At 38.1% G+C, this 20,984-nt stretch overlaps 1 protein-coding gene across 11 annotated transcripts in view; it reads right to left on the bottom strand.

Moving 5' to 3' along the window:
- ERC2 (ELKS/RAB6-interacting/CAST family member 2) overlaps positions 1 to 20,984 on the bottom strand; it is a 413,636-nt gene that overhangs the window by 199,961 nt on the left and 192,691 nt on the right. For all 11 annotated transcript variants that reach the window (XR_004419294.2, XR_004419295.2, XR_004419300.2 and 8 more), the window contains one exon: positions 3,027 to 3,187. Coding sequence is in view for 1 of the 11 variants with exons in the window: in XM_033071602.2 (XP_032927493.1) it covers positions 3,027 to 3,187 (161 nt within the window). In the remaining 10 variants the exon portion in view is untranslated. The remainder of the gene's footprint in view (positions 1 to 3,026; positions 3,188 to 20,984) is intronic.

Raw genomic sequence — 20,984 nt, 5'->3', positions numbered from 1 at the left:
CTATACAGCTACCTAATTTTGTTACAAGCAGGTTTATGAGTTTTGGAAGGAACCACCACATAGGAAAGGAGATCTGTATGAAAGCATTGTGGTCATGAAAGTATGCTGAACAAATATGGCATTTCTGAAACATCTGACAAATCTCCACCACATCACAGTGCTGAAACTTCTCCTACCCTCAAGCTCTTCATGTTACAAAATGAATAAGCTTTTCTAGGCAAGCCTTGTGAAGCTCTCAGGAGGTTGTGCTCCTACTTGTGGACTCTCAGAAAACAAAAACAATGTCTGGAAAAAGCAGTCATAGGATATATTTCTAACTGCCATATTTAAAGCTCAGGCCAACTGAAATACTTCTATGGATGATAAATACATTTTTAAAAAAGCATTACCATGGCTTCTGTCACACTATGCAATAGAGATTTTTTTGAAGTATCACTTACTAAAAAAAAAGGGTGCATTGATTTTTTGTTTTATGCTCAGAGACAGAAAGAGCACAAAGCAACAAGACAATTAGACAAAATGATGGATTTGAACACATGCTGCATTTTACTGTTAACATGTATGCATAACTTCCATTAATGTCAGTATGAGTTATGTGTGCACTGCTAAAATAATACGACCATAACAAAAATATTTCCTCCAGAACTAATATAGTAATATTTTTAATAGACATTTTGGGAAAAGAATCACATATTCAGAAATTAACATGCAAATGCAACTTCTTCTTCAAACTCATACTTTAAAACAACCTGATTTTTTCACAAATTGGCGTCAAATTAAGAAACAGTTGATTTTATCAAACTAACTTTCATTTAATGGGTACTTACCTTGTTTCCAGTTCAAAAAGACCAACCAGACTAGGCTGATATCCATTTATATTCTAAACTTCCACAAATAACCATATTTATACGGGAACAAGAAATGACAATTGAAAAACTTATCTAAAACTGACAACTGATTGTGGCCAGTAAATTAAGATGGATCTTGACAATGACGGCCAGATGGGCCTAGAATGCAGAGTTATGGTTGGAACTTGAACATAATATAGGCATAGGAAATCATCATGAACATTCTTAAACACACACTTCATGCCTATTTAACTGGAAACTTGTAGCAAAAATCAGTAATCACTCAATATTGAATTTTTTAAATGATAAATAGAAATTATGGTCAGTGCTTCCAATTAATAAATTGCCAGAGATAAGACACAATTTTTTATTATATTATTACAACATAGAATTATCATTATTCTGTCTGCAGATGTCTAGGTCCTAGCATCTAAAATCTGTCTGTGAGAATATCTTGTTCATTTTTTAAAAAACAGTATCGAGTATATTCTGTCATAACGCAGCAGTTTAATAAAGTTTGCTTCACTTATTCCAGTGAGCAACTGTAAAAATTTCACAACTGTAATGAAATATCTGAATTGTTTCTAAAATACATTTATGAACAGAATCATAAAATGGTTTGGGTTTGAAGAGACCCTGAAGATCCTCTTTTTCCCATATCCCTGCCATGGGAGGAACCCTGCCACTGGACCAGGTTGCTAATTCTATCATTTTAGTTTTAAAATTTATACTGAAACTCTATATGTTTATATCTCATTTCAAATTCCACACTATTCCTAACTAGGATCTTTGCTACTGGGTCTTTCACCTCTAATACCACTCACCCAGCCCTTCATTCATAAAATAGAATAGCTTTTGTCAAAATTACTTCTACCTCACCAGTTTTTGCCAACCTCATTTTCCAGATTGTTCTGTGAGGTTTAATGTATCAAATTTTAAGTCACATTAACAGAATTAAAGATTTGTCCTCTATTTTTTCAGCAATTGTTAATTATAATTTTAAAAATAAATAAAAATCTTATGATTAGGACAAAAAAATGGTACTTGAGGAAACAGACCAAAGCATTATACAGAAAATAGCTGACTGGCACTGAGCAGCTGATTTATTATTAGGACAAATAATATGTACATAGAAAAGAAAATTTTTAAAACCCCAAACTTTTAAAATGCCTCTATTATAGAACATAATGTAACATACTATTCTAATTCATATATGATTCCATTTTTCTGTATGGATATAGACCTCATTAAAGCCAAACCCAGAAATTCTTTAGATATCCCTGGAAACCTTTGTGCTTCCATTACAATATTTCTGCACGTGTATTACATGGCAGACATCTTAAAATCCACTTTTACAAAACCCTGCTAAGTATGTGACTCCATTTCCACTTTGTCTTATTTACAATAATATTATGAAAGCCATTTTTTCTGATTATTTCCCTTCCTGTAAAATGCAAGGATAACCATAACACCTGACCTGAAGTTATATATGCCTTCCTCCCTCAAAAAAACTGTTCCAAAATTACAACTGTGAATTTTCTTCGTTGAATGTTAACTACACAATTGCCAGCCTAGCCAAGTCATAGCAGGTTCACCCTTTTTTGCCAATTTTAGAGATCACACCAGAGCTTTAATGCCCCATAATTACAGATATTTACTTTGTGTAGAGGAAGTTAGATTTAAATTATATATCTCTCTTCCTTCTTCATTCTGAACACATATACACAGATAAAGTGCATGCAAAAATGACTTTGTTAGTTTGGGGGTGTTTTTAACCAATTCAAAGCAATAAGCTTTGCACCATCAACAGAAAGTTAACAACTCCCTCCCTTTGAATGTGACACTGGCAGAGATTCCAGCATTGCATTCCCACTGAGAGATGGGACTTTAGATTCTCAGTTTCTCACAGAAGTTATACAGTGCTGATACTTTTATTTGCATGTAACAAGGAACAACATAAAAAAATGTTTAGTACTTCTAAAATGAAGATTTTTGCACTTCTGTGCTTTTAAAGGAATTTAAGTGTTTTAAAACTAGTAGAAGTCCTTGGATTCAGACTTAAATATATACAGAAAAAAAAATAAAAAACAACACCAAAAGAAACCCATCAAAACCTTCTCCTACAGCAAAAGAATTTCCTTTTTTCCCCCTAGAAATTAAAGAAATCAAGGTACTTACTTCATTTCTAGAATTTCTTCAAGCTGTTTCCTTCGCTCTATTCTCAGGTTAGCCAGGTGTGCTTCTTTTTCAGCCAAGGACTGCTGTGTTGAGGCAAGACGGGCTTTGGTAGAATCTAATTCTTGTCGAGTCTTTTCCAGTGCATTCATCAGCTCTTCTACCTAAGAGAGAGGACATTTTAAACTCCATATTCTTTACAACAAGAAAATATTAAATCCATATAAATACGGGGTGGGGGCGGGGGGAACACACTAAAGGAATTATTTTCTGTAAATGGCTGTTCAAATCTCTTCCTATCATAACTGTTTTAAAAACTAACAGCAGTGTTTCAAAACCGAAAAAAACCAAAACACTGAAAGTCTCCACCAATCCATTAGTGATAAACAATATTTATACAAAATAGAACTAACACAGAGCACCAGAAAACCTATTTAACCTGGGCCACTGCCACATACAGATACCATTTATAAATATGTCCTGCACCATTTGTATTATTTAAATTCAGGGTGGTGGTAACTCACCATAGAAGTAACTTCAGAAATTTTAAATGCAGCTATAGATGTATGTTTTAATATAACAGTATTCATGAAAAGCCAACATTTTTCATTAAAAACACACACCTGTGCAAAACAAGTAACCCAGGGAAATTTGAAAAATCTCCAGTCCTTGAGTCCAAGATTTTGATTGAATGAAGCCTGGAGAATCTGATCCAAGTTATTCCTGCTTTGAGCAGGTGTTTATAGTACATTTCCTCTAGTGGTCCCTTCTAATGGAATTATTCTATCATCCTGAACTTTAAAGATCTGTAACTGCTCTAATAACAGTCAAGTTATTTTCCTCCTGATAAATGTGAGAATCTCTGAAGCATGAAGTGTAGGAAAGTTGTGGTGATCCCACTCTTTCCTTAGCATGGAGAAATTTGAAGTACACACTAAAGAATGGAGACTATACAATGACACCTGTCTGGCAGCAGAAGCTTTACTTGTGGGGTGAATCATTTTTTGTGAATGGCCTCCAGTAACCAGCATGCCAGTGGGATTTCCCCCTCTTCAAATGATACAGATCACATAAAGTGAAATAGATTTTTTTTTTTTTTTTTTAGTAAGACACAATGATTTGAATAATGAAATGTTCTATTTCCTGTATGTTCCTTCTTGTCTCCTTTGTCCAAATATTTTTATTTTATAAACTAGAAAACACTTCAGGAAGAACTTCTAAATGAAATAAAATAAAATGGAAAGATGATATATTCCATTCATCCATGTTATGCAAAGCATTGAAAAGAATTCACTTTTGCTGTGAATTGAAAAGTCTGACCAAATTGCATAGTGCACATATCATCAGTGTGCTACTTCTCCCAAGCTCATGCTTAAGTGCTGCTCTCTAAAGTCTCCTAGCAGGCAGTCAGTGATTATAAGCCGCATTTTTGTTTCAATTCCAATATACTCGGGCTTCTATATAAAAAGTTCAATACATAATACAAATAAATATTAGAGTTGTCAGGAATTGTAATGAGGACTCACAGCCTGTTTGCCAATGATACACTGGTTACTGCTTCCACACCATCTACATAGACACTCTAATAAGGTCAATGAAATACTAGAACGTGTCTGATACCCTGCAGTGCATTAGAACTGTATTTCATGAATGCAGATCAGAATTACCAACAGTATTGAAACTACTGATGTTCAACCTTCCACTCAAAGTAAAAGCAGTGTAATGATGATATCAATGAAATAGCAAGGAGTGCAACTCATGAGTCTCTGCAGATGCAAAATTCCACTGAAGAAACCATGAAGAAAGATGATGGCTTGAGATACCTTTGTAAAATGACTGTCTAGTGAATGTTCTTAGTAAAAGCAGCAAAGAGAAAATATACTTGAGGGAAATAAATAAATAAATAAGCTGGATTTACACTTAAATCTCATTTAAAAAAGAATTAACAGGCCAGAAGGAGAGAGTCAGATCATATTTCTTTAAAAACAGATTCAATTTCTAATATAGCACCAGGTACTTCATCTTCTGCTTTAGTGCAAGAACATAAACCCATGCTGTCTCCAACGACGACTCAACTACTAAAACATATGATACTTCTGTTTTCTGGGTTATTTCTTAGGCTTTTCCTCATACCTTTTAAAAACTACATCTAGTTTCTGATGTGCATCCACTCTATCACTTAATTCCAGAAAACATATCTTAATGGAAACTGCAGTAAGGATCAGAAATGACACATCATTAATTCACACAGACACCAGCTTTGAGACAGTATCTTTAAATACCAAGACACTCCCTACTTGCAGATTTGTAGGGCAGATGAGAATGCAAAAAAGCAGAATTTTTGCACTTCTGTATATTTTGGCATCATTGTGCTCCCTTTCCATGTTCTCAGTTTGGTACCCAACCTGATGATTGAATCCTCACTCAAGTTCATATCACATAATTTATATTTCAAAACATTTAAGAGAATTAAAGACTTGTGGAAAACAAAGCTGAGGGTTTGTAAATGTCTATTAATAACATACTCTTACATTACCAGACAAAAGAGATCAAAGATTAAAACAGAAGGGAAAAGAACTTTTAAAACTTAAATATGAAAACTTTTTCAAACCACAAATCGTTAACACTTGTCGACTTGAAAGTTTTATTTTCATTTACACTTTCAACACAGTATTTGCCAGCTAGCTCTTCCTTCATTTTTTGAATGTGACCCAAGTTCATGGTTGCACATTTCCCTAGTTAACTGTCCTACCAACACCTACAGCCGAATTCAACAGGCAGGGATGTGCACAAAAAAAACCTGTTTTTTTTAAATCAACTTTGTTGTTTTTTAATCAATTCCTATTAAATGTAAACGCATGAATGTTGAAGTTGCACAAACAATCCTCTCACCATGTTAATTGTATAGCTGTAGCAGATGTGCTACAATGGAAAATTAACCACTGAAGGCAATATTAAAGATGACAAACCTGGTTTTGGGTAATCGCTGCCCCAGCCCAGCAGCATCACCTGGCAGGGGCAGAGGCCCTGGGGGCAGTTCCCACCTGGAAGCTGCTCCCTCTTTCCAGCCCTGTCCCTCAGTGTCAATGCTCCTAATCACAAACCCTGCACTTTTTGAATTCCCAGGAATACAAGTTTTGAAAGAGTTTATGGTGAGAACCTCAGTGAATGCACTTAGCTCAGGAGTATTCTATGCCCTGAATATGTTATTAGCTGGGTTTTCTTCCCTTTTGCAAGACAATGGCCTCATTTTATCCTTCACATTTTGTAATAAAAGCCTTTTTTTCATACATTCAGAAAGAGCTTAACTGACTTTGGCACTTTAAGTATTTTATTAAAATCAGCACTAGAATTAAGTTTACATTTCAGAATGGCAGAAACCCAGCAAACTAAACTACAGTAATTGTTTCTTAGTTTTGAGCCTATTTTCAAGGAACACTTTCTACTTGTTCTGCAGCTTCACATTTTTAAGTGCTATCAGCAGTGTTTCACACCAAGATAGGAAAAGGAAAAGAAATGAATGTGGCTGAAGAATACATCTGTGCTACCAGATTCTGCAAATTAAAGGAGGTTAGAGTTCAAATGAATGACAGTTTATTAAAAATGCCCTGGAGCATTCTTAATTCCAGATTGGATTCGGCTCAGTACAGCTCAGGCTAGCACAATACTGTTCCAGTTTGTGGGAATGAAGAGGGGGAGGGACAATTGCATGTTTTCTCAGTTCAAGCATAATATATATTTCTGCAGGATGACAAAGAGCTGGCAGCATTCCAGCAGTCAAGGTTAGTATGGTTAGTACAGCTACCTTTAAAGGGTTGGCACTTCATTTTGGCAACAATATTGGTGATAAATACAAGAGTTTTGGATTTCCCTGACTTTTTCAAGTACCAGTAGCTATACAAGAGTTTCATACCTATTTTATTTTAAAACCTAATCTTGTGTTAGCACACAGATCATTTATGAATTTTACATAGTAAAAAGGAAATAAAGAAATCCATCTATTTAGAGAATCTCTAACTTTAATATTAAAATATTAACCATTACATTTTTTTTAAAGTTTAACAAGCAATTACATTCATTCAATAAAGCTGGATGCATTTTGATAATAAGTCATTCAGTGTAATAATCCATCCAGTTGTTTTGAAAAGGGTTTTTTTCCCATTTCCTAAGGAAATGCCTTTTTTTCTCTGCTCCAAGTTACACACTACATAAATTTCAGTTATCTCCAGCTCTGTGAAGATTAATTTAATAAAAATAATATTCAGGGGTTTTCCCCCAAGATTAAGCATGAGTTTGTAAAAAAGGAAAGACTATAATCCTCCAACTTTCTCTTTGTGGCTTTTCTACAAATTTATTCTATCACTGAACTAAGAGGGCATAGAAAACACATTTACAGAGATGAGGGACAACAGATAAAAGCCAGAATTTTTCCACACCAAATATCCTCCTACGAGCTCTGGAGAGCTGAGCCTTTGGCATTAGCTGTACCTCCCCCAGTGAAGGTGAGTGCCAGGTGTGCCAGGATCCTGTGCCAGCAGCTGCTGCCCATGCAGGAGCCACTTTGTCTCCTGGCTAATTCAATTAAACACCTACAGGAGGGCCAGCACCAGTCCTGGGGACCTACTGCTTTTAAAATTGCCAGTGCTGCCCTGCAATATGGTTTGTGAATGCCTTGTTTCTTCCTGTTTCTAGTGCCAATTTCTCCAGTGTGTAACTGCCTCGACAGTTTCATTACAAAGGTGTTTTTCACAAAAGCAAACAGACATAGCAAAGTGTCATCCTGAGCTTTGCAAGATATGGAAATAAACTCTATGTCACCCTCCCCTCTACTCTCTTCCCATCCCATTTGTCACCCATAGACAAATTCCTCACCTCTGAGTTCCATCACAGTTCTTAAACCCAGGAAACAGGTTTAACAAAACCAGTGCAGTTAGGAGGCTGATGCTCCCAAACCTTTCCAAACAAAGAAATTAGACACATGTTGTGTCTCACAACTTTGGAAATTGTCAGAGAAGAGAAAACTTACCACACTCTAGAATGCATAAAAGCTTTAAAATAAACATCATAAGGGAAGGATTTGACAGAATATTAAGCAGTATTTATAAATTAAAGGTGGATTTTTCAACTCTTAAAAAATTAGACACACAGGGCCCAGTGACACCTGCCAGCAATGCAGTGGCAGTTCAACACAAAGCACCAGAAGCACTGAAGCAGCAGTCCCCAGGGAAGGGCCATGTCCCTAGGAACACAACAGCACAATTATTAAATGGGATGCCATACTGCAAAATTTGACATAAAAAACCTCACTGAGATTACTTCATTACCAAAAGTGAGATTTAAAGTACAGTAATTTCACGAATACAAGCCGCACCAATTTGACCAAAATTTTGGTGGAAACCCGCAAGTGCGGCCAATATTCCGGGGCGGCTAATACATTAACAAAATTCTAAAAGCTGCCAACACGGAAGTGAGAGCCCGCGGCAGCCCCAAGCCAAGCTGGAGCCCGGCCGGCCCCGGCAGAGGTGGGAAAGCCTGGCAGAGGCGGGGCCAGCAGTGTGGGTGTGGGCGGCAGAGCCTGAGCCAGCAGGGCGGGGCAGGGGGGGCGGCAGAGCCTGAGCCAGCAGGGCGGGGGAGCCTGGGAGAACTGGGGCTAGCAGTGCAGGGGAGCATGGCAGAAGCAGGAAGGCCGACGGGTGGGGCTGCCTGGCAGCGGGGGAAGCCCAGCAGAATCGGGGCCAGCAGCGTGGGGGAGCCCGGCGGTGCGGGGGCCTGCAGTGCCGGTCAGGGCGAGGAAACGCGGCGGCGGTGCAGACGGGAGGGGGCGGCCGGCGAGCCTGGCAGCGGCGGCAACAGCCCTGCCGGCGGGGCGAGCGAGGCGCGGCGTGAGCGAAAGCGGCGTGGGGCGAGCGAACACACGGTGCGGCGCGGGGCGAACGCGGCGCGGGGCGAGCCCGGCAGCGGCGGCGGCGGCAGCCCTGCCAGCCGGGCGAGCGAACGCGGCAGCGGGGCGGTGCTGACGGGAGAGGGGGGCCAGCGAGCCCGGCGGCGGCGGCAGCACCACCCGGCCAGCCCCGCCGAGCCGTGGCGCTGAGCTGGGCCACCCGGCCCCATCGGCAACCATGAGCGGGCCGAGCCTGCCTGGCCCCGCCCCGAGCCAGTAAAGCCCGCTATGCCGCGATCCTGTTACTAATTGGCCAATTTGTGAAAGCTGCACACGGATTCTCGCGACGAACGAAAGTGCGGCTAATATTCGGGGTGCAGCTTATCTATTGACAAAGACAGCAACATTGTCGAGGCACCGGGGGTGCGGCTTATAATCCGTGCGGCTTGTATTCGTGAAACTACTGTATTTTAATCCTCCTGCTAGGAGCTATGTTAAGAATATTTTAGGGTTGTAATTGTGGTTTGTTTCATTCAGATAAAGAGGAGACACAGCACAGAGAGGGCACACATTTCCCATCCAGACCTGCAGGGACCACAGTCAGGGAGAGAAGGTTCTTCAGTTTCCTTAGTATTTCCTTGCTGGCTGCCACATGGAGGTCCCCAGTAATGTTAATTTACATAAGCACAGTGTTATGACAGAGACATATGTCCATCTCTACATAGAATTATTCTGGAATTTAGTGGATTCCCATAGCTAAAATAAGTAGATATCCTAAATGAAAGGATTACTAATGCTGTGGTCTTTATTAAGTTAAGACTTTGCAAGAAAGTTCTGGGAACTGTATTCAAGAGGTTCACTTTTTTGGTACTGGAAGTTAGAACATTGATCATCTTATTCTAAGCCTCAGTAATTCAATAAAATATAGGACCACAACATTATCATTCTTGGATTCATTATCTGTGATTTGGTTTTCCAACTAATATAGTGATTCCACCTATAACTGAAAATCATAATTACATAATTTTGGAAAATCCTGATCATAATCAGTAACAATCAGTTTAAAAAGCCAAACCAAGCCAATAACTAAAAAAAACACCTTTTTTTAAATCAAATCAAACAAAATTATGATCTAAATAACAGTTAACTCTGTGCTTGAGGGTCATGTTCCTAGACAGGTGAAAATAAAAGGTGTTCTCAAGTACAAACAAAAATGATGTTTCCTCTGCAGTCCCAGGAATGCTGTCATCTATTTAAACACTTAATCCTATAAAACACAACTGGCCCCCAGTTACAGGGTTGTCACTCAGCTTCAGCTGAAATACACTGTATGACAACCCACTGACAAAACGTGAATGTGACCTCCAGGAAAACTGAAAAGGATGGGCAAGAGAACAGAGTACTCCTCTCAGATGCAGCTGTAATGTGTCCCAAACAGAACCTCTTTCATCCATAGCAAAACACTATTATATGTTTGATAAAGTAAATAACATCACATTCGGATACTTCAAGGCTAAATACATTTAAAAATAAAAAATAAAAACCAGCCCCTAGACCACGTCAGTAAAGATACAGTATTAAAGTGCTGCAAGAAGCAGTCAAAAATGTTATTTTTCCAAGGAAATTTTATGCTGACAAGGCCTAATTCACACTTGGCCCCATTCAACTCAGTCACCAAGATATGCACTGTGATGGAAACAAGACCAAGCACCTTAGCAAGCCCATTTCTTAAGAGAATTTAAAAAAAGCAAGCATCCTTTTTTTTTTTTTTTTTTAATTAGTTATTTCATTGACATGTCTTGCTAATTTTCTCCCCTTTTCCATTGAGCATAATCTGAGCAAGTCTGTTATCTTTTTAATCAGCTGGTAGCCTTAGCTATGCTCTTACACTTGTTTGATATTGTCCAAACCTAATTACAAAGGTAGCATGAAAAGTGTTTTACAGTTATGCAAGTGAAAGCAAATTTGATATAATGTATTGATAAATTACAGAGCTCAATCTAATATTTTCAGAAGAATAAAAGTAAAGTAAATTGAGTTGACTATCGAACATATGCTGATTTCAGTAGGACACTCAATTGTCCTACAGGATATTGTATCTGGAAGAGAACCCTTATGGGCTGAAAACAATTAGGCTGTGTGATTTTGGTGTTGAGTCCTTTCAGATAAACCATGCAGGCAGAGCAGAGCAGCTCTTTAGCTGGTGTTAAAGCCCAGCGCTGTCAGAGAGGCCGCCCTGGTTAATGTCAATAGCACTGCGTATAAAAGGTGACTAAAGTGTGTACAAATGTTGATCTTTGGAGAAGGCATGCCTAGAATCATGCACACATCTACTATTTCATCCACCAGGTCAGCTTCTGGGAGAGAGGGCAAACTGGGAGTTTTCTTGCCAAAAGCTGATTCTCAGCACGCTTGTTAGGTTACAGTGCACAAAGCTATTTCCCCACTGCTTTTAATCTATAATCCCAATATATTATTAAAGTTAGAAATGCTTCCTTAGAATGTATCCAAACACAGCAGGGATTCACATGGTGGGCATAAAGCCCTACTGCAAAGAAGTAGTTTATGTAAGTAAGAGGTTTTCCACACCCTGGATTGTGCTTACATATTGTTAAATAGCAAGTAAGACTTATTAAAGTGAAAATGTTATTGTATGAAAATACTTGGATAATTTTATGTGAAGAATCTGAGAAAAAACAATATCCTAACAAGGTTTGACACAATGAATATCAACAAATAATATTATTAGGCAGCAATATAAAGATTCATATAACTGATTGGAAGATAAGTTTCTGTGTCAATAAAAATTTCATGCCATCTTTAAAAATTCTGTGACTTAACAGTTCATGTGAGTACTGAATGCCCAAGGAAGACACATCTGTGCTCTTCTCTTAATACAGATAATATTGCCTTGTTTACTTAATCCTAGGATATTTTTGCTATAAAATTATTTGTGTCATATTTTATTGGCTTGGCACACATAAAGAAGTCAGTGGCATGGCCATGCTATCTCCTTAAAAACTAAAATTATCTCATTTTGTATAAAGTGCAATATCAAATATATCAATAACTTTAAGAAGAGTCTGTCATGAAAGAGCCAAGTTTTAGCTCTGGCACACCCAATTACAGATCACTCTTAATAAGAAAAATTTTAATACATGCAGTTGATACTTACAACCTGACTCAAATTTATTCAGAGCTATAAGGAAAGTACTGGAGAACACATGGAGCAGAACTACAAACAGTTGACTAATTTAATTGAAAGAACACAAGCAACACAAGTTTACTAACAGGGTAATATAATAATTAAAAATCAAGCAATTAAAAACAGCTTTGGAGAGTCACTTCAGGAAGAGCCCAGTCAACAGGAACAGAACTGAAGTGCTTATGAGGCTGTCCAGGGTAGGGCAACCCATGGGACATCAGGGAGGCCTGAGGGGGACAACAAAATGTCTGACAACTGGACTCCATTATTAACACATGATAAGCTAGGAGCAATCACAGGATGGAGCAAAAATATCAACGCAGAATTTGTCAACAGGAATTCCTCCATGAAGGCAGTTCACAATCAGCATGTCAAATTTTCAGAGCACTAAAGAGAAATCTTGCTCAAATGTAATTCCCTGTCCATGAAACTGCTCCCTGTCCCCAGAGCTCGTGCACAGGAATAACCTCACTGGGTGCATCAGTGTTGGTCACAGTACCTTCCCCAGACAGACAGAAATCCCCAGTGGGTGGAAGAAGCAGGGCTCGAGGGGCAGGATGCTGAGCTGAATTCAACAGCAGCCCCAGAAAACAGAACTTGTGTGAAAGGGGAGGCAGATGGGAGGTGGTGGCACAGGCTCAGCTGCTCCTGGAAGCAGCACTGCCAGCACTGGGCGAGAGCCAAGGGCAGAAGCAGAGCCCTTCGACACCTCCAGGGCGCTGCAGCCACAGGAGCTCAGCAGGAAAATGTGCAGCACCTGAACAGGTCATTGCACAAAACTGCACAGCCACACCAGTGCTGCAAAGGTGCAGAGACAGAATGTGCACAATTCTACACACACACATTAGGCAGAAAAGAAACTCTGTATGAATGGTTTGCTGTGATTGCAGAGGTGGGAGGAGAAAATCAGGTCGAGGAGTGTAAGAGGTCGCCCAAGAAATACCATTCTTCTAAAACTGAACTTTTTTTCTCAATAACTATTTGAATGAAAAGGAATTAAAAGACTTCAGAACAATGGTTTTATACCAGGTTAGCTCCTGAAAAGTTCATCTCCGTCTCTTTGGGAAATTGAGAAGTAGTTCACATTTTTGGGAAAAACAAAGATGCTGAATTACAGAACTTGCACTTTTCCTACCAACAAAGCCACACTGTCTATTACTAAATCAAAACAAAATTCAGTGGTATATCCCAGTGAAGTAAAAGAACTGGCACTGTAAACCTTTGTTTCATCTACAAAGAAAACAAATATTTCAATTCTGTCACATCAGTTTGTAAGAATTTGGAATAAGTGTAAAAATGCGAATACTGCAACTCAGTGTTGTAGAAACTAAACTTTTTGTTTGTCTCATAGCTAATGATACACCAGCCAAATGCATTTCCACTCAGTGATAGATTTTGTTTTGCTAGACTGAAAAAGGGAAACAGAAAATTATATTTGTACCACCCTTCAACCTTATTACTGGGCTCTTCCATAGGATCTACCAGTTACAAGAAAATGCTAGAAAGCGGCAGCAGAAAACGGTACTTCGCTCTCTGAATGTGGAAATATTCTAACAGATCTTCCCCGTGGAAGTTCATTGATCTCCCACCTCTCATGAAGCAGTTAATGCTCAGCCTGTCAGTGGGTTATATGTTCAAAACCTTGGGTAAGGCAGCTTTTCTCACTCAGTGGTTACAAGCAATTTTTGTCACGTGCTAAATAGTGAAGAGCAGTTATCAGTATTTAGGTTGAGCATTTGTGCTTCCTAAATTGCACTTTACATTACTTACAAAGGGAAGCCTTATGAAAAGCAGTCTCATAAGATGCAGGAATTCTGTTTATGAAGAAATTTTCTGAACAGATAAATTATGAATCCGTTAATAAGAAGAAACCCAAGAGAAATTATACTCTAAAGCTTTGGCCTGAACCATAATAATTCCTCTGTGCAATTTACTAAAGGTTTTACTATTGTAACTCTTTTGTATGGGCATTATTTAGATATCAAAGTAATGAGCTTTATAAGTTAGGTTTATATAAAAATATAAGTTTTGTACAGTTATGTATTTTTGTAGGCAAAATATATTAGAAAAGTATGATGATAATAATGGTATTTTTCACCAGAGGAGAAAATGAAAAGTAGTCACAGATTCTTTAACTAACATAAATTGCCTTTTAATCCTCACCTAAAAGTTTTGTTTTCTTTTTAAGTCTCTCAAGTCTCTTCCCACACGAGGCAACATTCAGGAGAGTATAAACAGAAAACATGCAGATCTACAAGTTGATATTATTCACTCGGTTTTGAGGAAAATATATGGGAATTCAGACCACAAGTTAAGTGGCAGGACTTACAAAAGTTACAGATGGGAGGATTAAATCGGCCTTGATGAGAACTTGACCTTGCCTGTAAACTAACTCACTTGTCACTGCTTATATTCTGTGTAATAACTCTCATGGGGACACATATTTTGTTATTTTTACTTCTCTCTCTTCCAAAGGCAGGCTTGATTTTGGAGAACAGAGATGCTACACACACATCAAGTTGTGCATTTGAAGGATTTTTTTAAGATCTAGAGTCTTTATCCATGGAACACACAACCCCACAAGTAAGGATACATTAAAACTATATCAGAGTGTGTTTGCAAACATAAATATTTAAACTGTATTTATAAACTAATGCTTCCTTTCTTTTCCAACTTTGTACAGGCCTTTGTCCTACAGAAAAACTTTATTGCAGAGGTCTCTGCTACACCTAGCAGTCCTTAAAGGAATCACATTTATATTTCACTTGTGCAAGCAGAACCTAGAACACAAACCCAAAAGATTCTTAGATTTATCATGGATTAAATCAGCAGCTAATCAGTATTAACTAAAATGTCATTTTTTAAGGCAGAAAAGCTTTTCTTTCCATTTCAAGATGCTTAATACTGCAGATATTCCATTTCAGATGGGCTATTCAGGCCCTCAAATTGTATTGACGTGTTTTAAGAAATACTGTCTCCAAAATATGCAGCAAAGAAAAGTTTATTCTTTCAGCTACAGGCCAACAAAAGTAGTAACCCAAACAACACAACTGTGTGCTCACAACATAGTTTCAGTTAGAAAACCGTTAGAAAACAATGGCTGAAATTAAGCACACAGGACTGTTAGAAGCAGGTCATGCAGTTATTTATTTTATGCGTTTCCAATCAGATACAAATATTTTTTAAATGTTTGGGAGTGAGGATAGTCTAAATACAATATATTTCTAGTGGAAATAACATTTGTTCCATTTAGGCATCAGATACTGCTGATGGCAGAACAAGATTGGAATGTGTAGATAATTATCTTTGAGGCTAGTCAACAGCTAGAAGGCCTTCATAATATCACCTTTAAGATCAAGCCAAGACATTCCAGTCTGAATCAAGGTTTATTTATTAAAGGATTTAGCACTTTTAGATCCAATATTTCTTGGAAGACCACCAATTTCCATTTCCAAATATCTAATTTCTCCAGTTTCTTGGTGCATACATAAGAGCTTCAAAATCACTTCAGTGAGCACACACATATGCACATAAATGACATCTAAATTCCTTCCCCTCTCTAAGATGAATTCCACAGGAAACACCTACAAAGCAGAAGCTCCACAGAAAGAGAGCTATAAGAACTTTCAACAATTCTCATTCATTTAGGCAACACAGTTTAGACAACTGCAGGGTTTTTTTAGGAAAGATTTTGGATTTTTCTTGATCTTTATTGGTATAAAGAATAGCGAGAAAAATAATGTTGCATAAATATAACATGTCCTTTGAATATTTTCTTACCTAGGAAGAGAGCTTGGCACTTAATACTTCAGTGTTTTCTTCTTTATTCTTTTAAGAAACACTCTTCAAAATGAGTAAATAAAATTATCTTTCAAAAGTAAAGATCAGCAGTTCTTTTGTTCTAAGCTGGTTTTTTCAGTCTGAGATCTCTTTTTGTGCTGGTGCCACTTATCTAAAATCTACTGTTCATGACAAGATCAAAAGTAATGGTTTATAATACAACATCTGTTCTGTAAATTCATAGCATAATCTTACAGAGGGTCTCTATAAATGAACAAAAAAGATATATATCCTTTCTACATATAATGGATTTGGTCAACAAAAAGCCTAAATAATCACAGTACGATCCTGGTTATCCAAACTTCCCTGCTGCACAATGTCTTCCTGTCCAACAGTGGCTCCTCATAACGCCAAGCCCTGAGTCCCTCGGATAAATGGGGTGTGACACAAGTTGTTTGAATAAGTGCTATCCTACTGTATTGCATTATGAATAAACTTTAATCTGTCGTGGTACTTGATGTAATGTTATACAACATTCCAACTCCAGAGCAGGGAAAATTAGCCATCATAAAAGAGTAACCCTCACTGCTATAAATGCACACTAACATGAGATAATATAAATAATAGCTGCTATTGACTATGTTATTCTAGTACTACAAATCAGCTAGTATTTCATAGTCAAAAAGCCAAAATACTGGCAAAGAATGCTTAAGGAAGTTTGCTTTGGTTTGTTTTTTGAAGAAAGAGAAAAGAGCATCTACTTTTCAAAGACAGTGTTTTTTGTATGTCTCTCCTTCACTTTAATTAAGCAGAGTTAGTAATGAAGCTGCCACAGGTTGGCCCAGAAGATAAAAGATTTCCCAAACCAAATAACATAGGTTTCCTAAACATAGGAAAGAAGATTCAAGTTCCTTATCTAAAAGGATAGCAACCTTCCACCTTGCTCCCTGCCTTCTCTGAATAGCATTTCAAAGGGAAAAAGAATAAAATGCCAATTATATGCTCTGTCAGGAGGATATATTCTCACATGTACTGCCCATTGCTTCAGCAGGACAGAAGTAGCAGAGTTAATAAGGATAGAAATATGCTATTATTTTTACTCAGCATTGTAATTATAAACTAAAACCATTTTCCTATTCCCAGCACAGGCTCATGGCTAAAAGCCCACAAGGTCCCATATACACTGTAATATCTAAAATGAAAGTCTTGAAAAAACAAAGAACTGAACCAAAGCTCAGCGCATTGCTGTCTTTACCAGAGAAGTCAACTCAGAAATAAACACAACTGTTCATGAGAAAGATATTAGAAGCAATAAATTTTCTAGTGATGAGTGTTTTTAGGTGTATAATTTATGTGTGCACTCACTGGTGGCATGACCAGAAACACAGATACCACAGAATGAAATGGAGAAAAAATAGGGGAAAGTAGAAGATACGGATATATGCTCTACTAGGCTGCTAAAAAAAATAGCTAACTCATATGAAAGACTAGATTGTGACATATTTTCACAAAAGCAAAAACAAAAACGAGCGTTGTTGACTCAAGAATGAACATAGGCAGGAAGCTGCCATTAGGTCCTCTATAGTTTACACTATATTTTTTCCTTCCAGACGCTGCCAGTGGGAGGTTTTAAAGCATAATGATATACTGAGAAACTTATGACAAGCATGTCCAAACAAAGTAAAACATATTTTTCACAAAACAGTAAACTCTGATAGCTTTAAATCCATGGAGCCAGAGGTAGCCTGAAGACTAATTACTGCAGAATTGTTAACTTGTAAAACCTGTTTGAGGTATTTAGGTATCCTTGACTTTTTTCCAGAAAATATTGTTGTAGCAGGAAGTTACTTATAAAAAAACAAAATTGAAACAGGAAAGATGTTTTTCATGCCCCAAAAAAGGTGAATAACACCTTTGATAACAGCAAAAATGTTAATTAGCATCAACTAGAACACGTATCGATTAGAAAATGTATCATTTTCTAATTTTCAATTAGAGAATGTATCACATCATATTACATGTATGACAATAAATGTATTATCATTACAGGAAAAAGAATTTTAAAGCATGGAGTAGATGTAAAACTTGAATAGTTTTTTATTCCTGGAAGCTGTCTTTTCTAAGTCATACTTAGAGTGTGTTAATGAATTGGTACATGAGGGCATACCTCAGTCTGAGTATATTTAAATGTGTTGTGTAAATGGAGATCACTACAGTCACTGCTGTAATTTGAATTGTACAACCACTTGACTAAGCACCATAAACCTCTAAGAACAGATAAAACCCTTTACACATATTAAAACAAATTTATCTGAGCCTGTATGGAGTAATAAGATTGCTGAAGAAGAACTAAAAGTATGTTAAAATAATATGGGTGTGAAAGAAAAATTTTTTCTTCCTTTTATTCTTATTAAAACACAAACCTAACCCAAGGAAAATAAGGTCAAATCAATATCTTAGAAGTGTCCTGACACTTTCAGACAGAAGAGATGAAGTATGAAACATTTCTCTGGATATATAGTCCAGTCCCAAATCTGTGCCATAGACTCTTAGCCACAACCTGACCATTGGTGTGTGAGGAGTGCTGACTATGTACATTATGATGATTTTTCCCCTTATTTCCTAATATAAAGAATAGTTCTTTAATAATCCCTAAGAGGGAATTAAAGAAGTCATGGGAATCATTTCATGACTTTTTTTTAATAGAGGCGTAATTCAATTTTCAGCAGTGCCTCGTGAGAACAAAAATAATCTACCATATTTACATGGCACTTGCAGTCACAAGCAGAAATTTAGTTGCTTGTTCATTGTTTTCAATTACCCTAAGGAAATAGTGAACAGGTTCAGCAACAGCCAGACACAACACATCTACTCTGACTAATACCTAGTGCATAACTTCTCTCAGAAATAAAGGGGCAAGCCAGGAGATGGCTGGTTAAGGGATCAGGGCCACAAGTGGCATTCCCCAAGGCTCCATATTTGTGCCAGTTCCACCAATGAACACAGTGAGGGGATGGAGGGCACCCTCAGTAAATTTGCAGATGACTCCAAGTTAGATGGGAGTGTTGATCTGCTGGAGAGTGAGAGGGCTGTGCAGAGGGATCTGGACAGGCTGGGTCAGTGAGCTGAGACCAGTGGTGTGAGGTCCAACAAGGTAAAGGTGGATCCTGCCTTTGGGCCACAGCCCCCTGCATCTCCAGGCTGGGGGCAGAGTGGCTGGAAAGCTGCCCATTGGAAAAGGATCTGGGGATGTTGGTTGACAGCAGCTGAACATGAGCCAGCGTGTGCCCAGGTGGCCAAGCAGGCCAGTGGCATCCTGGCTGTGTCAGCAGCAGTGTGGCCAGCAGGACCAGGGCAGTGATTGTCCCTGTGTCCTGGGCACTGCTGAGGCCACAGCTCAAATCCTGGGTTCAGTTTTGGGCCCCCCACTGCACAAAAGACACTGAGGGGCTGCAGTGTGTCCAGAGAAGGGAACAGAGCTGGGGAAGGGCTGGAGCACAGGGCTCCTTGGGAGTGGCTGGGGTGTTCAGCCTGGAGAAAAGGAGACTCAGAGGGGACCTCATGGCTCCACAACACCTGAAAGGAAGATACAGCCAGGTGGGGTTGGTCTCTCCTTGCAGTTAACAAGTGGCAGGACAAGAGGAAACCAGGAGAGGTTTAGACTGGATATTCAAAAAAAATTCTTCACCAAAAGTACTGTCAAGCAGTGGAATGGGCTGCCCAGTGCAGTGGTGGAGTCACCCTCCCTGAAGGGGTTTGAAACCATGCAGCTGTGGCACTGAGGGACATGGGTTAAGATGGCCCTGGCAGGGCTGGGTAAACAGTGATCTTAGAGGTCTTGTCCAATCTAAATGACACTGTGATTCTCTGATATAGACAAATAGCCTTGATATGACAGCTGTAAAAGAATACCAGGATCAGATATTATTTTAGGTAATTAACTGTATTTTTCAGCTACTCCTCTCACACATAGACCTAAATGTACTGGTGGCATAACACTTACATTCCACATGAATAATTCAGAGTTTAGTCCGTAAATTCTCTGAAGTCATTCTTCTGCTATTACTGAAGTACTTCTTTAAATACATATTGACTAATCTATGGTTTCATACATCAAGTAGACTATTTTTCATATACAGACTAAAATCTGGCTTTAAAAACTGTACGATGAATTGTAAAAACAGTTTAAAGTTATGATTGGCTGATAAAGTGAAACTCTACTCCATTTCACTTGGATTAGTGTGCAGCTGCAAGATATAAATTCTGTGTGAGAAACAGTACATTTTTTAATGCTCTTTGAATTATCATGTTTTTGCAAAATGAAAGACAACTGGTTTCATATGCAGGTAAGAAATATTGGCATAAGGAATGTTATTTGATTTTAACTGAGTCATGTTGCCAGAATGCATGAAACAGCTGCATGAGCTGAGTATCTGCCTGAGGCTACAACTATATTTCCCCCATCTTTTACCACCTGTCTGTGCTAAAGTTACTGGATGCTGGTAGATTTCAAGCCCCACTGGGATCGTTAACTATCATAATTATGAAATGGATTCTCCACTATCCTAATGCCTTTTCATGTCCAATTATTTTTTACTGGATGAGACAGCATTATCCCTTTCATTTGAAAACTTTAAAAAGAATGTTGCAAATAAACTCACAAACAAAATGACCAAAGCTATACTGAAAGAGCTATACTTACTGAAAGCTATACTTCCTCTCTTTGGCACATCTGAAAGTGTATTAATGCCAAGACCACCAAAAGGGTCTCTTACATCATTCTTTAGCCAAGGGTAGCACTGATCCAATAGTACAATTAACATTGGGATGTTTTCATACTAACTACGGGCAACTTTGCCCTAGGAGTAGAAATGACTGATCAAATCTCAGAGTTGTTGAAAACAAAAGTGTTTTTGAGAACTCTTGGAGAACAACTGTGATACTAAAACACCAGGGAATGAAAAGTATAATTTTGATCTTTAAAAAAAAAAAAGTAAGACTGGAGAATTATGGATAAGTCACTTTTGATTCTGAAACTTACTGAAACAAGTCTGCTTCAGACTCTTTTCAGACACCTAGAAGAATTAATATGGAG

The sequence above is a fragment of the Catharus ustulatus genome, chromosome 13 (assembly GCF_009819885.2).
Source record: "Catharus ustulatus isolate bCatUst1 chromosome 13, bCatUst1.pri.v2, whole genome shotgun sequence".
Taxonomy (NCBI): domain Eukaryota; kingdom Metazoa; phylum Chordata; class Aves; order Passeriformes; family Turdidae; genus Catharus; species Catharus ustulatus.
Note: the sequence above shows the minus strand (reverse complement) of the source record. Positions and strands in the feature narration are given on the sequence as shown.